At 40.2% G+C, this 18,061-nt stretch overlaps 1 protein-coding gene across 3 annotated transcripts in view; it reads left to right on the forward strand.

Annotated features, from left to right (window-relative positions):
- The window catches only part of ZFC3H1 (zinc finger C3H1-type containing), a 57,411-nt gene that overhangs the window by 23,043 nt on the left and 16,307 nt on the right, over nt 1-18,061 (forward strand). For all 3 annotated transcript variants that reach the window (XM_042468009.1, XM_042468011.1, XM_042468010.1), the window contains exons 13-23: nt 812-986; nt 1,151-1,282; nt 5,337-5,876; nt 5,981-6,090; nt 8,134-8,265; nt 9,731-9,852; nt 10,157-10,258; nt 10,381-10,500; nt 11,079-11,262; nt 11,850-12,036; nt 13,425-13,616. In XM_042468009.1, coding sequence (XP_042323943.1) covers nt 812-986; nt 1,151-1,282; nt 5,337-5,876; nt 5,981-6,090; nt 8,134-8,265; nt 9,731-9,852; nt 10,157-10,258; nt 10,381-10,500; nt 11,079-11,262; nt 11,850-12,036; nt 13,425-13,616 — 1,996 coding nt within the window. The remainder of the gene's footprint in view (nt 1-811; nt 987-1,150; nt 1,283-5,336; nt 5,877-5,980; nt 6,091-8,133; nt 8,266-9,730; nt 9,853-10,156; nt 10,259-10,380; nt 10,501-11,078; nt 11,263-11,849; nt 12,037-13,424; nt 13,617-18,061) is intronic.

Raw genomic sequence — 18,061 nt, forward strand, 5'->3', positions numbered from 1 at the left:
AAGTTTCTGTAATATTAACCCTAAGTAGATGTTTGTATGGAAGGGCAGTCCAGCCTTTAGTTTTCTTCTGCCTATTTGAGATTGTCCATTATCCTTCTCATAGTCCTTTGCTTTTAATAAACTACTCCCATATAATTCCTGTTGACAAGTTCTTCATAATTTCCTTCTGGCTGAGCTCAGCTAACCCAATTCACCTGAATTTCTTAACATCTTGCTGTCTTAACTATTTGTTATTTTTATATGCTTTCTTCTGAATTTTTTCTGGAGCTTCCAAAGCATACAGTGTATAGCCACATTTCCTAATTTCAGATATGGTACTTAAAGTAGTTGAAAAACTACCGTTGGTTTCTCATGCCATAGCTTCACATTCATAGGTATTATTTGCTAAACATTCTAGACATTTCTAGGCTATTCATGTATCTGCCCTAAATATTGTTAAATATTAGCATAATATTATTATGCATCACTTGAATAGCAAACTGACTCACATACTGTGCTTGTTATCTGACTATATACCCTCTTTTCAGTAAGTCAGCTTTTTGTTAGATATCAGCTTATGTCCTGTAAGGATGGGTGGAGTTATAGCTCTACCCACTTATTCAGGTATTAGTTGAAATACTAATTAAGGCTGAAGTGTTGGCACTTGCAGTAAAATTGTTCTTTGCAACATACCTTCACTTTTTTTGTTAGCCTTATGGTCTTACTCTGGAAATCTTTTGCTCAGATAGTAAAACAAAATGCCTAGATTTCTAATGTTTTTGATGATGGCTCTGATTTTATATAGTTTTATTTCTTAATTCTGTTCTGTTAGACTTCTTTTGATGAAGGATGAGTCTGTGCTGAAACATCTCCTGCAGCAAGAGGCAAAGAAGAAAGAGTCTGTTCGTCTTGCTGAATGCAAGATTGCTAAACTTAATGAACAGCTGCAAGCAACAGAAAAAATATTAAATGCTAATAAGATGTTTTTGAAGAAGCTTCAAGAACAAGTAAGTTGTCTTCTGTTACTGTGTAAATAGTCAAGTTTATATAGCAGCTTTCTGGGTCTTCTGATCTTATTAGATATGTTTAGTGCTATTTTGTCAGTTTATTTCTATACTTACACAGTTTGGTTCAGTGTATCATTTTTCTGAAAAATGTTAAAATGTTTTAGATCCACAGAGTACAGCAACGAGTTACAGCAAAGAAAGCGCTGGCATTAAAATACGGAGAAGAGCTTGCTCGAGCAAAAGCATTGGCTAGTAAAGAAATTGGAAAACGAAAACTTGAACAGAGTCATTTGGGGGTAAGGTTATACTTAGGAACTTAGCCTTACAGAAACATACAAGAACTTGATCCATATTAGACTTACTGTATATATTGATGTATAAATTTAAACAATTTAGTACAAAAATTGGCCCCAAAATCCTTGCTTGACTTACCAACAGGTCAGTATTAGTACTGTACTTTAGTAGAGTGGTGAAAAGTGGGGGTTTAGTCCTTCCCAGCAGCACCTAAAAGAAGCACTGATCCCCCTCTACTCTCTCATCCACTCAGCCTTTTAGAGTAAGCAGAAACAGTTATGCCTGCCAGAATTGTATAAGTTATTTGGCATCATTTTCCTTTGCTTTGTCCTTTACGTCCTTTGTTACAGGCCCCTAGGTTTTATCCTCGACATCCACTGGTCATATTAAAATCCATAATTTTGACCCCAAAACCTGCCCTCAACTTACACCCGAGGTCGACTTATAGTTGAGTATATATGGTATACTGTTCCAGGTTTAGGCCAGAAAGCATGATTACAATGTACAGAATGAACTTTCAATCATACTTAGTTGGTAAAATAGTAAATTCCAATAGTAAATAGTTTGATAAAAAAAGAGGAAGGATTGCTGAACCATGGGTATTGAGTAAGATTTAAGGAACCTTTTTTGAAAGGGTTTGGCCTTCTTTGTTTAACAGCAGCCCTTGTTGATACATAGCAAACTATTTTTGGAACAAATTGTCAAAAACAGTTTGTGATTGCACAGTGGTTTGCCCGATAAAAAAAGAGAGAATCAAAAATTTCACTAAGCAGGTTTCAGCTTTTCGATGCTTTTAAAATAACTTGTTGAATTCCTGTTGTTAATATGAATATCTTCATCTTGGTTTGAATCATTTGAAAAATGAAAATGAACACAAGTAGAGGTAATTATTGGAAGGTAAATGCTTATTCTTACTATGGCCCGTTACAGACGGGCATAAAAGTACGGACTGGGTCCGTATTAGGGTTAGAAAGTGGCGTCACTTCCTGACGCCCGTAACCCTAGTACGGACCCAGTCCGTACAAAATGGCGGCGCCCATTCTACATGGGGGCTGCCATTACGACGTCACGACCGCACTGCCTCTAAACGGGGCGGCGCTGTTGTGATGTAGTGGGGCTGAGTGAGGGCGCCTAGAGCTCCCTTTTTGCGGCCCCGGAAGGAGCTCCGTTTCGGAGCTCCTTCCAGCTTTGCGTTGCTGGGTGCAGCCTTTACATGGCTGCGCCCAGCGACACAGAAGAGAAAGCGGCCAAGCGGCCCCTTTATCCTCCCCGCCGCCATCGGGTGTCCTCGGGGCTTGAAGCCCCAAGGACACCCCTTTCCAGGCCACGGGGAAGCGGCCTTTTGCAGCTTCCCCGCGGCCTGGAAAGTGGCGGATCGGGGCCTCGGAGGCTGCCGTTGTGGCAGCTGAGGCCCCGATCCGGCAGGGAAAGGGCCGGTTACAGGCCGCCCCAAATGGGCGGTCTGTAACGTGCCTCTGTTAGGATAATACTTCTTATTACTCTTAATTCACAGATAACTAAGTGGCTGTCTACACGGCCCGAAACACCTGTGCCCTTGGCCTCACATTGTCCAATTTGGAGGTTACCGGCCAATGCCCCAGGGTCAGGTTTGAGCTGGATCCTGGCAGACTGGGCATGGATCCAATTGATTTGGCCTAATCCCAGGGTAAAAGGGCCTTAACCCAGGTCAAATTTACCCGTTTGCTGCATCATTTCTTGGAAACCTTGAGGCAGACCCTGGCTGATCAGATGGCCCCTTGTGTCCCTTACCTCCATTCTTCGTCACCACTGATGAACAGACCTCTGTCACCATATCTGAGGTGGAAATGGTACATGGCCATTTGGGTGCAGCTAGGTGCACCATTTCCATGTCAGATGCGCCAAGAGGAGTCTGCTAGGGAGTCTAGTTGCAAGGATGGAGCAAGGCAAGTGATATGTGGTGTACCATGGTGTGGGGATGGGAGTGTAAACCTATGCTAGTCCAGAGACTGATCCTGGTTAACACCCAGGGCAGGAAAAGCAGGGGCCAAGCCTGTGCTTTCCTGTCTCACGCTCAGTCACCAAATCATGCAGATTTTCAATTCTCTAAAATTATTTGTTGTGCTTGGTGGTAAACAAAGTAGTGATAGGGAGAGGCGAAGAGTAAAAAGTTGACTAGTGTTCAAAAATTTAGAAGCTTTGCTTTTAGTCCCATTATTAAAATTCAGACAAAGCTATCAAATCTGTGGTGATTTTGGTTTGCACCTGGACCTCCTAAATAAAATAATAAACAAATAAATAAATAAACAGGTAAAGAAACAGTGTTTGATCTCCTGTTCTTGAAAATATCAAGTTCAACAGTAACTGAAAGCTGTCTCCATACTTACGGGTTATGGTGTAACAGAAATTTTATTGCTTCAATGGGCAACTGTGAGATGCTGGGGTTGGCACATTAACCTTCCCAGGAGACCTTGAGCCACAACTTTTCCCCTACTGCCAAAAGCTATTCTTTTTGTCCCAATATGCCCTCCATAAGCATATGAGGGCATGAGGGTGGAGTTTATCATATTTTAGGTTCAGGAGAGGCTTTTTTTTAAAATACAAGAAATGATTGTTAAGTAATTTCCAGTTTACTTCTGGGTTTTTTTGTTTGTTTGTTTAAGAAAAAAGCTTCCCCTGGGCCTAAAGCAGCCAGGGGGAGACCTTTTTTTAAAACCAGAAGTAAACTGGAAATGACTCAAACTGTAGTGAAAATGCCTCCCAGTCCCCTAGAAACTCTTGAGCAGGGATCACTAACAGCCCTGGGGGCTGCATGCTGCCCACAGACCGCACTTTGCCCACCCCAGGTTACATGCACATGCGTGTTCCACTCAGGTTGGAAAACACAAGTAGAGAGATACCATGATGGCAGGATTCTCATAGACAGCAGGTTAGGCACTATGTGGAAGAAGTGCTGCTCTAAGTAGGCTCCCAGCTTGATCCAGAATGTCTGCTGTTACGTTAATTTTTTATGGAGTGCTATAAGCTAAATGAGTAGTTTACCTTGCTATGTGGTCCACTCTTGTGAAATAACTTTTAAGAACTATTGCAGTGTATTATATTAAAACTTTGTTAAGCTCCTTTAAATTTTATCAACTTCATACCATGCCTTTCCTCCAAACCAGAACTCAAGACTAATCTGTATGAAATAAGCATACATGAAGTATAAAAGTCAGCCTTGATGCCAGTCAGAAATTGGTGATTGCAAGGACTATACCCCTGACTCAGATGGGTGAAATCTTGTCTCTGACTTGGTGATGCACCTGTGAAATAGATATTGTAGTCAGTAAGACTTGTTTCTGTGCTTGCTGCCTACTTGTGAAGTACAGAGAAGCTTACATATTTCAAGTGTTTGTCAAAGAGAGCCTAAACAAAGCTGAGGCTCCTCCCAGATTTGATGCTGCTGCAGGAAGGCAGTTTTGGGCTTGCCACCATGAACAAAATTCGGAATCTTTGTCCATGGTTAACACCATAATATGTGCCTGGACCTAGTATGGGTTTCCTAGTATCATAGAAGCATAGAGTTGGAAGAGACTGCAAGGGCCATCCAGTCCAAACCTCTGCCATGCAGGAAATCTAAATCAAAGCATCCCTGACAGATGGACATCCAGCCTCTGTTTAGACCTCTAAGAAAGGAGACTCCACTACACTCCGAGGGAGTTTGTTCCATTGTCGAACAGCCCTTACTGTCAGGAAGTTCCTCCTAATGTTGAGGTGGCATCTCTTTTCCTGTAGCTTGCATCCATTGCTCCGGGTCCTAGTCTCTGGAGCAGCAGAAAACAAGCTTGCTCCCTCCTCAGTATGACATCCCTTCAAGTATTTAAACAGGGCTATCATATCACCTCTTAACCTTCTCTTCTCCAGGCTAAACATCCCCAGCTCCCTAAGTCGTTCCTCATAGGGCATGATTTTCAGACCCTTCACCATTTTGGTCGCCCTCCTTTGGACACACTCCAGTTTCTCAACATCCTTTTTAAATTGTGGTGCCCAGAACTGGACACAATATTGTTTTCCATCTGTATGTTTGTTTCTTGACAGCCAAACAAAATATTGAAATTGGATCCATTATCAAGCCCTAAGAATTCAGCAGAGCTGATTGCAATGGAGAAAAGAAGACTACAACAACTGCAGTATGAATATGCTCTAAAAATTCAGCAACTAAAGGAGGCCCAAGCACATCAGACTAAGGACCGATTAAATATTATCCCTGTTATGGAAGAAGAACCTGAATTTGCACTTCCTCAACCTTCCCTTCATGATCTAACCCAAGACAAACTGACCTTGGACACTGAGGAGAATTATTTTGATGACGAAGTTTTGTCCAACACCAGTAGAGAGCGAAGGAGGTCTTTCAAAGAATCAAATTCATTTACTAAACCAAATCTTAAGCACATAGATACCCCCAAACAGGAAACTACAAACAAACTTTCTAAAAAGGCACTAGAGGAACCAGAACTCTTTCTGGGTCTGAATATTGATGAATTGAAAAAATTGTATGTGAAAGCTGATGGCTTGGAAGTTGTCTTGAAAAAAAATACAACACTTATGATCTCTAATGAAGAAAATTTATGTGGGAAGGTAATTCTGTGTACTAAATAATCTAAAATACTATGTTTTTAGATAGATCATTGTAGCTGAAGTTTTTATGCGGTTAAAATAATTCATATATATCTCTTTCTTAGGAAATAACCATAGACGTAGACCCTTTCACCACTCCAAATAAACAAACAGAGGGAAAGCCATATCCATTTAGACCATATCATAGCCCTCTTCTTGTTTTTAAATCTTACAGGTATGTATGCTCTGTAGATTAAAATGTTGTGCCATAAGCAGCATATACTGCTTTAGAATTGATTTAGCTATGGATGGGGATCGCTAGAGACCATAGGATGGAAGAAGTGAGAGTCAAGGAGGCAAGAAACTGATAATGTAAAATTGTTATGGTGATTCTTGTTGGGTAGACTGAACGTTTCCTGTGATACCAAAGCATGTATAGTGTAAGATTATGCTTCTGTAGTTTTAAAGTTTGTTTGTTTGTGTTAAACCCCACTCTTTAGAAATGCTCAGAGCAGCTTGCAAATTGTTAATTAGACAGTTCCCTGTCATTAGGCTCATAATCTAAAAAGTCATGATGATAGATAAACCCAAGTGTTGTGGAGTGTTCCTTAAGTCTCAGAGAGAATGGCTGAGGGGAAGGGGATCAAGTCCAGCTGTTCTTCTCTTCCTGTGAGGCCATGGTGATGGGAGATGAAATGAAGGGTTAGCCCTTTTTTTCTGTCCTGGGCTAAGTCTGATGGAGCTGTGCCTGCCCCTTCTCTCCCTCTGAGGCCAGGGCCATGAAAACCAAATTGGATATTACATGTAGACCTCTTCATATCTACTGTTCTTGAGCAAAACCCTTGTTGTCATGCTGGATGCAGATATGGCTTGTTGTGACCCATGTGTGTATGTCTATGCAAAATATCACCCTTCTGTGATCTCTAGACTGCTCCCTCTGTAGTGCTTTATCTGTGAAAGCAGTGTCATGCAATGTTAATTTAAGTATTTATTTCTTTTCCACCTGCCAGGGCCACCAAGATACTTGTGATGGCATAGATTTTGATCACAGTGAAATTATATCCTTAATTTCTCTCATTGAGGGCACACTGCTGTTCACCTCTGTGGAAAACAGGTGTGGCCAAAACCTGTTCCCTCTGTTTGGTGATCTGGGACACTGATCATAACAGCTTCATTAGTTTCTCCCCATAAAGGCTGTTTTGACCCATTATGAACTGCCTCTGTGAGCATTTACACCCTGTGTTGTTTTCTTGGCTACTCTTGTAGAAGGAGTGGGAATCCTAGCTTTCTAAATGTTGTTTGACTGCAACTCCCAGTATCCCTTACCATGTGCTGTGATTGTGAAGGCTGCTGAGATTTGTAGTTCAACAGTATGTAGTTCAATTTGTAGTTCAACAATATGTGTAGGATAGCATGATTCCTGCAACTGTTCTACAGTATGACAAGAGCAAGGCCAGGCACATCTGCTGATTTTAATTAGACCAATAATGCCTAATGATACAAATATTTACAGTATGTAAAATAAATACTTCTGCCTACTCTTATGAAAGATGCTCATTCTATATTATACTTATTGTGCAAGTTGACTTATTGGTTAAAGCTCAAAGCAGCCTTTCTGACAACCAGTTCTTTTGAACTAGAACTTTCATTCAGTCCCAGCAAGTATAGGTCGTGGTTAGATGTGGTGTGAATTGTAGACTGAAATATCTGTAGGAACAAGATAGGGGAGGCTGCCTCAAGACTTTCATGAGCAGGTCATTGCATCTGGAGGTGGTACATGATTTATTTAATCAGTTAAATTCTGTGTCAGTTAAACAAAACAGTTTAATCTGTGGTGACTGGGTTTTTTACATAGTTTCTGAATGTAGGGAGCGTGAATTTAAGATAGTTGTCATATTGCCCTAAATAGCAAAACTCAGTATTGTAATAATGTGTGGCAATTATGAACTTCCTTTTCTGGTATCATGCTGATAATGGCTTTAAGATGCAGATGAGCAATTGTGTGATCTAATTCAGATCAAATGTGATACACGTTTGTATGTCATCCCAATTGGTGTTTCTCATACCTAGCTTGACCTCACATGCACAAGAAAGAAAAATAAGCCACTGCCCTCTTTTGAATTGAACAGTAGGTGGTGCTGCTTAGCTGGTTATGGTTATTTTTTTAGAAGTAAAGTAATATCAGAGTCAAGTATACTGCTATCATTGTGTTCGATTCTAAACAAAAATCTGTTACATGGCTTGAACACATTATCATGCTTTTATTTACTTCATTTAGGTTTAGTCCTTATTTTCGAACAAAAGAAAAACTTTACCTCAGTTCAGTATCCTACAGCAATATGATTGAGCCCAAACAGTGTTTCTGCCGTTTTGATCTAACAGGCACATGCAATGATGATGATTGCCAGTGGTGAGTGATTTCTCCCCTTCTACCAACCAGAAGATATGTACTTTTAATGTGAGCACTTGCAGAGGCTGTAGTCTCGGGAACCCAAGAAGATTTGTCATCTAGGAGCCCTGGTGGCACAGTGGTTAAATGTCTGTACTGCAGCCACTTACTCACAAACCATAAGGTTGCGAGTTCAATACCAGGCTTGCATCCTTCTGAGGTTGCTAAAATGAGAACTCAGCTATTAGGGGCAATTAGCTTACACTTTGTAAACCGCTTAGGAATGCTTAAGTGCACTGATAAGCGGTATAGAAATGTACTTGCTATTGCTTTCTCAGTTTAGGAACATTCAATCAGAATTTAGCTGCTTAAACCATCATTTGTAAAAAAAATTCTTAAGAAAAATCTTGTTTCTTTTTATTTTATGCTCGTTTCCTGTAATGTGAATGGCATGACAAAGATCGTTGAAAAAACTCAATTGTAATAACAGTATATATGCAGAAAGAACAAATGCCCTTATTCTTGGTTGTTCAGTAGCCAGAGTCCAGCAGTAGAACTTTGAAGTCACAAAATGCTTCTCCAAATAAGAACAATTTAAGCAATTTTGTGTTAGGACCATGGGTGAATTTTGCTCAAGCTAGGGAACTTGGGAACTGCTTGAACTATCATTTGGTGACCAGTACAATATGACTAAAATGCATCTGGGACACCAGATCTCTACTGTTTCTGTCTACCTCCAAACAGTTTAGAATTCTGGAGAGACTAAAAATAATTGCTCTCTGAATAAGTAATCATTCTGATTTCTTTTATAACCAGCATTTAGAATAAGGCCCTTACAGAACATGTAGTGAATGAAATGAGAAGAGCCTCCCCAAAACTCACAAAACATTGTATCCTGCTGCTACAGCAGTCCTATTATATTGGCATTTTGTTTCCTACCTACACATGGTCTATTTAACTTTCTCAAATGTAAGAAGTATATTAAAACTGAGCACATTTGCCTCTGCATCATTTAGAATTCAGTTATTTTTCAATAATGTTGAAAAATCCCATAATTTTATTGAATTAAATTCCCACTGAGTAATTGTGGACAACTGAATATGTGGGATGATGGTGCATGTGTGGGATCATTAATCCTTCCTACACTTAAAACTTAAAATGTAACTTAAAACTCTAAACTTCTGAGGTGTGGAGTCATTTTAAATGCTGTCATTTAAAAGCAGCATTTGTGTACTTCTGATAAGATAAATTATCTGATATTATTATTGTCGAAATGAAGTACTGTATTGGATGTATTGCATTTTATTGATTGTATCTGTATATTTTTATTGGGTTGTAACCCCACCTCGATTCGCAGGGAGAGGCGGGAAAATATAAATAAAATTATTATTATTATTATTATTATTATTATTATTATTATTATTATTATTTACTGTAATATTCACAATGGATTTTCCTGGTTTTTTGTTGTTGTTGTTGTTTTTAGGCAGCACATGAAGGACTGCACTCTCAGTCGAAGTCAGCTCTTTGAGGATGTTCTTTCATACAATTTATCATTGATAGGCTGTTCAGAAAAAAATACCGATGAAGAGATAAGCAGTGCAGCAGGTATTGTACCTTCTTGATATCATTAATTTGGTTGTCATTTATCTGTTCAGGTTAATCACAAAGAACATTTTTAGTGTGTGTGTGTGTGTGTGTAGGAAGCAAGCTCTTTTTAAAAGCCTGCTTCATTCTAAAAGGTTATAAGGATAACTAAAGAGTCTTCTGTATTATAATCTCATGGTTCTCTTAGATTAAATTTAACAAAAACTTTAAAGATTTTTAGGGATTTCTCTGTGAGTATATGAATACATACCTTTGTAAAATATTAATAATGAAATATTTCTCAAATTTTGCCATCTCATTTCAGAAAAATATGTTGAGAAACTTTTTGGAGTGAACAGAGATCGCATGGCAATGGATCAGATGGCTGTACTTCTTGTTAGCAAAGTCAATGAGAGCAAAAGTCACAGTAAGTAACTTTAGAGTAGATTGACATACCTTCTATTTACATGCTAGGCTTTCTAAGTGACTTCAGTAAACTAGGGAGTTTATAAATCAATGTGCTTCAGTTTTTCTTTTGTTTCCCAATAGCCCCTCCATATACAACTTGGAAAGACAAAAGGAAATGGAGACCTAAATACTGCAAAAAGGCTTCTTTGGACAGTGATACAAGTGGTGAAGAGGAACAGTTTACTAGCTCTATTAAATATGGTAATAGTGCAACTAAGTTGGAAGTGTTAGTTACAAAAAATATGCATAAAACATTTTAATGCAACAACTTAATTGATTTTCCCTTTAAATTTATCTCACAATGATAAAACAGTCACAGATACTCAAATATTTACCTATGAAGCAACTCAATAGCTTGTAGAGCTGCTGCTGGCTGTACCCAACAAGGGATTAGACAGCCACAGTTTTTATAGTTCTCTCATGTTTAGTTATGTTCCTGGGCATATTTATTATTTGAGATATCTTAAATCTACATTCAGCAGTGACTCTATAAGTTCACTGTAATGTTGATTATTCATAGATTCTTAAATCTAGAAATCATCACTTTTTATGCTGGCTCAGACTGGCTCTCCCATTTTGAAGTAATCCAGTTTTCCACAAAAAGTGTATAGTTTCTTAGTTTGTTATCTTGTGAAAAGCATTGAACCTTTTCCTCATAGTACTTTTAATTTGCTTTATTTTATTCACATGGAAATAATAACTAGCTTTAACATAAATGCAGTTTTGATTTCAGATGTACAAAATGCGGTGGTTTTGATTTTTTATTCATTTATTTACAGCCCCCACACTAGAGAACAAAGTAAATATTCCTGCTCTGGATGCTGTTGTGACTCCTGATGATGTTCGTTATTTTACAAATGAGACTGATGACATTTCAAACCTGGAGGCAAGCGTACTTGAGAACCCTTTTAATGTTCAGCTTTGGATTAAATTGGCCTATAAATACCTGAATCAAAATGAAGGGTAGGTAATTCTTACTATGCAAACAAATCAGTTACAGTTTTTGTCTGAAGCTTCTCACCTGTGCAGCTGTAATCCAGTCTATCAAAGGACTCTGTGTTTCTTGGCTAAGCCACAAGTACCTTATTGTTCAAAAGTAATTGAGAAATATGATTAGATCTTTTGCTGTGTCTACAAGTCCAGAGTAAGAGTAATAAAATATTTTGATGCTTCTGAGTTCAAGTATGCTTCATTTCAGCATGAAAATAGTAAGGAAAGATTCATTTGATGATGATGATTTCCTAAGGATAGTTTAGATAACAGGATGGTTCAAAAACAACTTTCACAAGAAGTCTTTCCTTTCAAGTAGGAAATCAGCTGAAAATATTTGTAGCAAACCACAGTTGTAGCACACTATCCATAAGTGCCCTTGAGTTACTTGTGCAGCAGTCCCCCCCTTTTCAAAACTCTTCAAACCATTGTAAATTTAGAAGAATAGAAGTTGTGATGTGAGGAGCTGTGGAGAAATTGTGTGTAAGGCTTAAGAATTGCACTGTTAAATTGAGAACATAAAAATGAATGTACAGTATTTGTTTCCTTTCTTGTCAAAGATCATCCTCAGAATGCTTGGATTCTGCTTTAAATGTTTTGGCCCGAGCATTAGAAAATAACAAGGAAAATTCTGAAATCTGGTGTCACTACCTCAAGCTGTTTTCAAAGAGGGGAACAAAGGAAGAAGTGCAAGAAATGTGTGAGACAGCAGTGGAATACGCCCCAACTTACAAGATCTGGTGGACAGTAAGTTTGGTTTCTTGAAAAGCTACATGTCTACAATAACCCAGCTTTGACTATTTTTGAGTTGTGTTTCCCAATGCGTGCATTTGGATGTCATGCAAGCTAGAAAACAGTCAAGGAACAAACAGTGGGTGCTTTGTTTGGTTTGTTGTGGAATACACAAACCAAAGTGCTGGTTTCTGCTGGGTGCTGGACAACTGGCCAAAGGTGGAGCAGTTATGCATTCAACACCAGCACATTGCTGATACATAAGAAGCCAGGTTGCTCCCAGTGTCCTGTCCTGTGTAAACCAAGCCTATATGATGTTTGATGCAAGGGCTTCATATTGAAGAGTTCCTGAACAAAATATAAAGATTTCCCACTGCCTGGTAAATACCTGGCCTTCACTTTCTGGACTATTTTGTTTCACATAGAGAAGATAGAGTCTAAGAAAATATACCAGATGTTGTGATTCACATACCAGGACTTCTTCAAGTCCATTCCCACTATCCTGTGCTGCTTAAAAAGGGTTGGGGTGAGAGGTCACAGATATCCAGAGTAGCATCTAATACCATGCAAGGAGCTGCAGGTACAAACAAGTCTGGAATGTTTTTGAGTGCACAGAGAAGTACTTTAGGCATATGCATGGAAATCTTTGTTTCCTAAAGAGATAAAAACTTAAAGGTGACCTGTCCAGCTCAACAAATTTCAAGTCAATGATTTCTTTGAAGAACTAGTTAAACAAAAGTAGTCTTCTGTAATTTAGCAATGGGCTAACACACTGTGCAGACTGGCCTTAAAGGTTGGCTTGGGGTGGAGTCGGGGCGTAGGGTCCACATGATGCACGCCTCACTCCGCCCCCCAGGGCAGCTTGACACCACATGCCACTCTACACGGCATGCAGTGTCACAACGCTCCTCTGGCGCTGCATCAGCACGACACAGCCCCAAGGGAGCACTGTAAAGCTGCAATATCGCAGCTATCGCACCCTTTGCAGGGTGCAAAAAGGAGCTGCTTTTTGCGGCTTCTTTTTGCACTCTGCAAAGGCCATTTCGGGGCTGCAGTGTGCGGTTGCCATGGCCCCAATCTGACTGTAAAAGGGGTGGCTGGAGGCCGCCCTTTAGGGGCTGTCTGCACAGCCCCTTAGTTCTATTTTTAGTGTAACTTTGTGAGCCCCCCTTGGTTCTGCATATGCCTTCCACTCCCTTTGCACTCTGGCCAACGTTTATTTGGTTACTGGTTTATATTCTATTGTATTGAACTGGTGTTTTTGAGCCTACTATTTCTGAACTGAGAAGAAGTAATAGGGGCATCTCTAAAAGTGTACTTGGTTTTCAATTTAGTATAACCAATTTATCAGTAGAAGGGAAAGCTTATTCTTAAAACATTTTTCTTGTTTAACTCTCATTCAGTTTCTAAATCTGGAGAGCTCATTTGATGGGAAGGATTATGTATGTGGGAGAATGCTGCAGTTCCTCACAGAAACTTCAGCGTCTGAAGAAAATTTGGATCTTCGCTCTTTTCACTTGCTGGAAGTATTGCTATATAGAATTCACCTAAGCCTCTTCACTGGAAAGTATCAAAATGCTGTTGCCTTATTCCAGGTATTTGCCTATTTTTAATGTCTTGCTACACTTGGTATAGAATTTGATGATTTTAGCATTATTGCACATTGATAGTGTGTGGTGTCTTATAATACAGAAAGAAGGCATGGGAGAGGAGTTATATTTAATAATGGATAAGAGTAGCCTGCATGTTATAGGAAAGAGAGGGTTTCTGATTTGTTCACCAAATATGACTGACAGTGCTATAGTGTACAGAAAGAAGTTAGCAGAAATGTAATTCTTTTTATTTTATTTTTAATACTACTATTCTGTAAAAGACAGGATGGAATATAGCGCATCAAACCATTACAAACAAGAGTGTGAACCTTATAATAATAGAACCTCTATTAAAGTATAAAAAACAATAATAGAAATATGATTGAAGCCCTGCCTTAACTCTTTTGAAGGGAATACAGACACTTGTGATTTGGATAACACATTAAGTGTCCCTATACTCTTAATTCCTGAAGATGAAGTACAGTTGGCCCTCCTTTTTCACAGGGGATCTGTTCCGGACACTACACGCTCCCCCCACCCCGCCCCGTGAAAATGGATGCTTGCGTGTATTCACGCTTGCATGTATTGAATGAGGTTCACCCCTATGCATGTGGCCTGAGCATGCACACCATTAGAAATAGTGGAGGTCGCTTCACCGCGGTTAATCGAGGTTGCAGATCTCAGGTCTGCGAGTTAGGAGGGGTGACTGTATGTTCAATTTACTGTATAGTTCAAATAGCCTTATTGGTGGTGATTGTGTTTCGGGTTGCAGCAAGTAAGTTGGCTTAAAACCAGCAATGTTGCTTTTAGATATTTTTGACTCTGGCATTTTTATTCATTTGTAAGCGTGGCTGCTTTAGTACAAGAAATAATCTGATAACCGGTATTTTATTTAGAAGTGAAATGTATTCTCAGCCAGCAGAGATAGGAGCCATCCATTAACGGGTTAATTTCTGTTGCTGCCCAACTAGGCAAGATATGAGTCCTGTTTCAGTTTATCTTGCCTCACCCATGAAAGGTCATATGTCTGTATCTGCTGTCTCTAACATTATTTCTTCTCTTTGCTTCTTTCTCAGTACTATAATATATTACGAAGCTCTTAGCCTTTAATTCCCCATGCTAGTTTTTCTTCCTCACTAGTCTCCCCTCCCTTTTTATTATTTTTCTCTTTCCTTCACACCTGTGTGTCATATGCCTTCTGGATGGGGGAATGTTAAAGCCAAGTCCACTAAACCTAGCTCTGCTTCTCAGAGCTTTCTTCAGCAACCATTAGATTGACCTTTTTGCCTCAGATGCAAATTGCAAATTCCCCTTTGGTGCTTCACCAGATTTTACTCTCCCTAGACCAAGATGCCCTGTAGATTCTGGAGGTCTGCTGTACGCCCTTCCCCATATCTCATTCGTATGCAGAGTTTTGAGGAGGATTAGGCAAGAACAGGCCTCAGTAATCCTAATGGCCCCAAACTGGCAGAGAAGGCCAAGGTTCTCTCTCTTCTTAGCTGTATCCATTCAGGCACTGGTAACACTCCCAGCACTTCCACATCTTATCAGCCAAGATTTGGTTTTCCATCCAGATCCAGAGTGGCTCCACAGCCTGGCAGTTGAGCAAAGAAAATACTTAAAACAAGGCTACTCCCATAGGGTGGGTAAACCCTGTCTTGTCATCTAGGTGAAAGTGTACTCTTTCACTGGATCTATGAGACAACCTGGTAGGCTTTTCTGAGGTGTTTTCATAGAAAATCTATTTCTCCCAAAACTGCAAAAATTAAATATATTTTTCTCTTTCCTTCACACCTGTGTGTCATATATGCCCTCTGGATTGCCTGGATATGGAACTTAAGCCAAACACTCTTTATTGCCAAACAGCAATACTAACATCCATTTTATCCTCAGCCAGTACACATTTTCTTTAATTCTACCCTCATACTAGGAAATTTCTCTCCTGTGATTCACAAATTTTCCTCCTGGGACCTCCGTAAAGAGCTGAAAACCCTATCTAAGTGCCCAAACAGGCAGGCCAAAATAAAGCTGCTTCCGGTCACTTTGGAGGTATGCTCTTTAAATGCTGCATGTGTCCTAAGAGGCTGGAAGCTGCGCCAAAGTCACGCTCTAGTCCTAAGGACTGGAGCACAGCTTTGGCACAGCTTCTGGCCTCTTACGATGCATGTGTCATTTAAACAGCATACCACCAAAGTGACCCGAAACTGCTTTATTTTGGCTTGTTTGTTCAGGCCCTAAGCTTCCTTTTGAACCACTTAGATCAGGGGTAGGCAACCTGCGTCCCGCGGGCCGGATGCGGCACGGCAAGGCCTTGGGACCGGCCCCAGCCCGGTCCTGCCGCCGATTGCCGCTGGGGCCTTTGGCGTCTCGCGCGAGGGGCATGGTGGGGCAATTGTCTATAGAAGCCTCAGAAACATGCATTTATCTTAACATTTTTTAAAAAATCAGCAAATTTTTTCGCGTGTCCTCCATTTTTTATTTAAAAAGTGCCCTCCATTTGAAAATTTTATCCTAGATTTGTCCCGGTTTATTTATTTATTTAATTTTTTAAAAAATTATTTAATTATTTATTTTTTGGCTTTGGCCCCCCAGTTGTCTGAGGGACAGCAACCCGGCCCCCGGCTCAAAAGGGTTGCCTACCCCTGACTTAGATCTTTTCCACTCATGATTCTTTCTATCAAGACCATTTCTGGTTGCAGTCGCTTCAACCAGAAGGGTTTCAGAGCTCACTGCCCTGACCATTGCTCCATCTTGCTGTAAATTTGATGCAGACACAGTTTCTCTGTGGCTGGATCCAAGTTTCCTACCCAAGATAAACTCTTGTCCATCTTTCCTAGCCCATAGTACTTCATTCTGACCTCACCCAACACACTACTTGGGAGAACAATGGTACAAGCTAAATATAAGAAGAACACTAAAACTGTATATCAGGCACAATATTGTGTCCAATTCTGGGCACCACAATTCAAAAAGAATGTTGACAAATTGGAGTGTGTCCGAAGGAGGGCAACCAAAATGGTGAAGGGTCTGGAAACTGTGCCTTATGAGGTGAGACTTAGGGAGCTGGGTATGTTTAGCCTGGAGACAGGACGGTTAAGGGGTGATATGATAGCCCTGTTTTAAGTATTTGAAGGGGTGTCACATTGAGGATGTAGCAAGCTTGTTTTCTGCTGCTCCAGAGACTAGAACCCAGAACAGTGGATGCAAGCTACAGGAAAAGAGATTACAGCTCAGCATTAAGAGGAACTTCCTGACAGTAAGAGCTGTTTGACAGTGGAATGCACTCCCTCAGAGTGTGGTGGAGTCTTCTCCTTTGTAGGTCTTTAAACAGAGGTTGGATAGCCATCTGTCGGGGATACTGTGATTGTGAATTCCTGCATGGCAAGGGGTTGGACTGGATGGCCCTTGTGGTCTCCTCCAACTCTGTGATTCTAGATTGGTATCCATGACTCCTGGATTTTCCACTAATACGCCCCTAGAAGTAAACTGCTGAGCACCCCCATAACCAGCTCCATTCATGCTCATTAAAAAGTAGAAACCAAACAAATGTGCCTCAGCCAGAGTCTCATTTGGTACAAGTGTTACCACACTGAAATATATTCTTGTCACCTCCTGCTCTAATGTGTATGCCTGCTCCGGTAGATCTCATTAGTGGATGGCTCCTTCTCTACTGGTTGAGAATGAAACATTGGTGGACTTACCATGAAGACCCATTCTTGCCAAGGAGAAGGAGCCAACTGGCCCCACCCTAGCTGATGAGATCTTAATTCTTTTCCTGGACATGGGAAGTCTTTTCTATTAATTCCTGTGTCTAGCTTTGTGAAGGGACTGAAACAGGAGGAGATGAAGACTGACGAGAGGTTTATTTTAAGTAACACAATGGCCTGTTACAGACTGCCAAAATAAAGCTGCTTCGGGTCTCTTTGGAGGTATGCTATTTAAATGATGCATGGGTCCTAAGAGTCCGGAGGTCGCGCCAAAGCCACACTCCATTCCTAAGCACTGAGCGCAGCTTTGGTGCAGCTTCTGGATTCTTAGGATGCATGCATCATTTAAACAGCATACCTCCAAAGAGACCCGAAGCAGCTTTATTTTGGCAGTCTGTAACAGGCCAATGTCTTGCCTAGTTTGGTTGGCAACAGAAATTAATCCACTAATGAATGTCTTTTTGTCCTTGGTAAGAATGGACCTTCATGGAAAGTCCTCCAATGTACCATTTATTGTCTTGATTTGCTTTGTTGATCCCACTTGGCTATTAATGTTATAGCAAATAACCAAAATAATAGGCACCTGTGTGCTATACTTTCAAACATATGCACCTTAAGAACATAGAGGCTCCTTTATATTGAAACAGCTTTCTATTTACAGTACAGTCTGCCCTTCCTTTACGCAGGGGATCCATTCCAGACTCGCCTGTGTAAAGGGAATTCCGCCTGTGCTCGAGCCCC

Source organism: Sceloporus undulatus, chromosome 5, assembly GCF_019175285.1.
Source record: "Sceloporus undulatus isolate JIND9_A2432 ecotype Alabama chromosome 5, SceUnd_v1.1, whole genome shotgun sequence".
Classification (NCBI taxonomy): Eukaryota; Metazoa; Chordata; class Lepidosauria; order Squamata; family Phrynosomatidae; genus Sceloporus; species Sceloporus undulatus.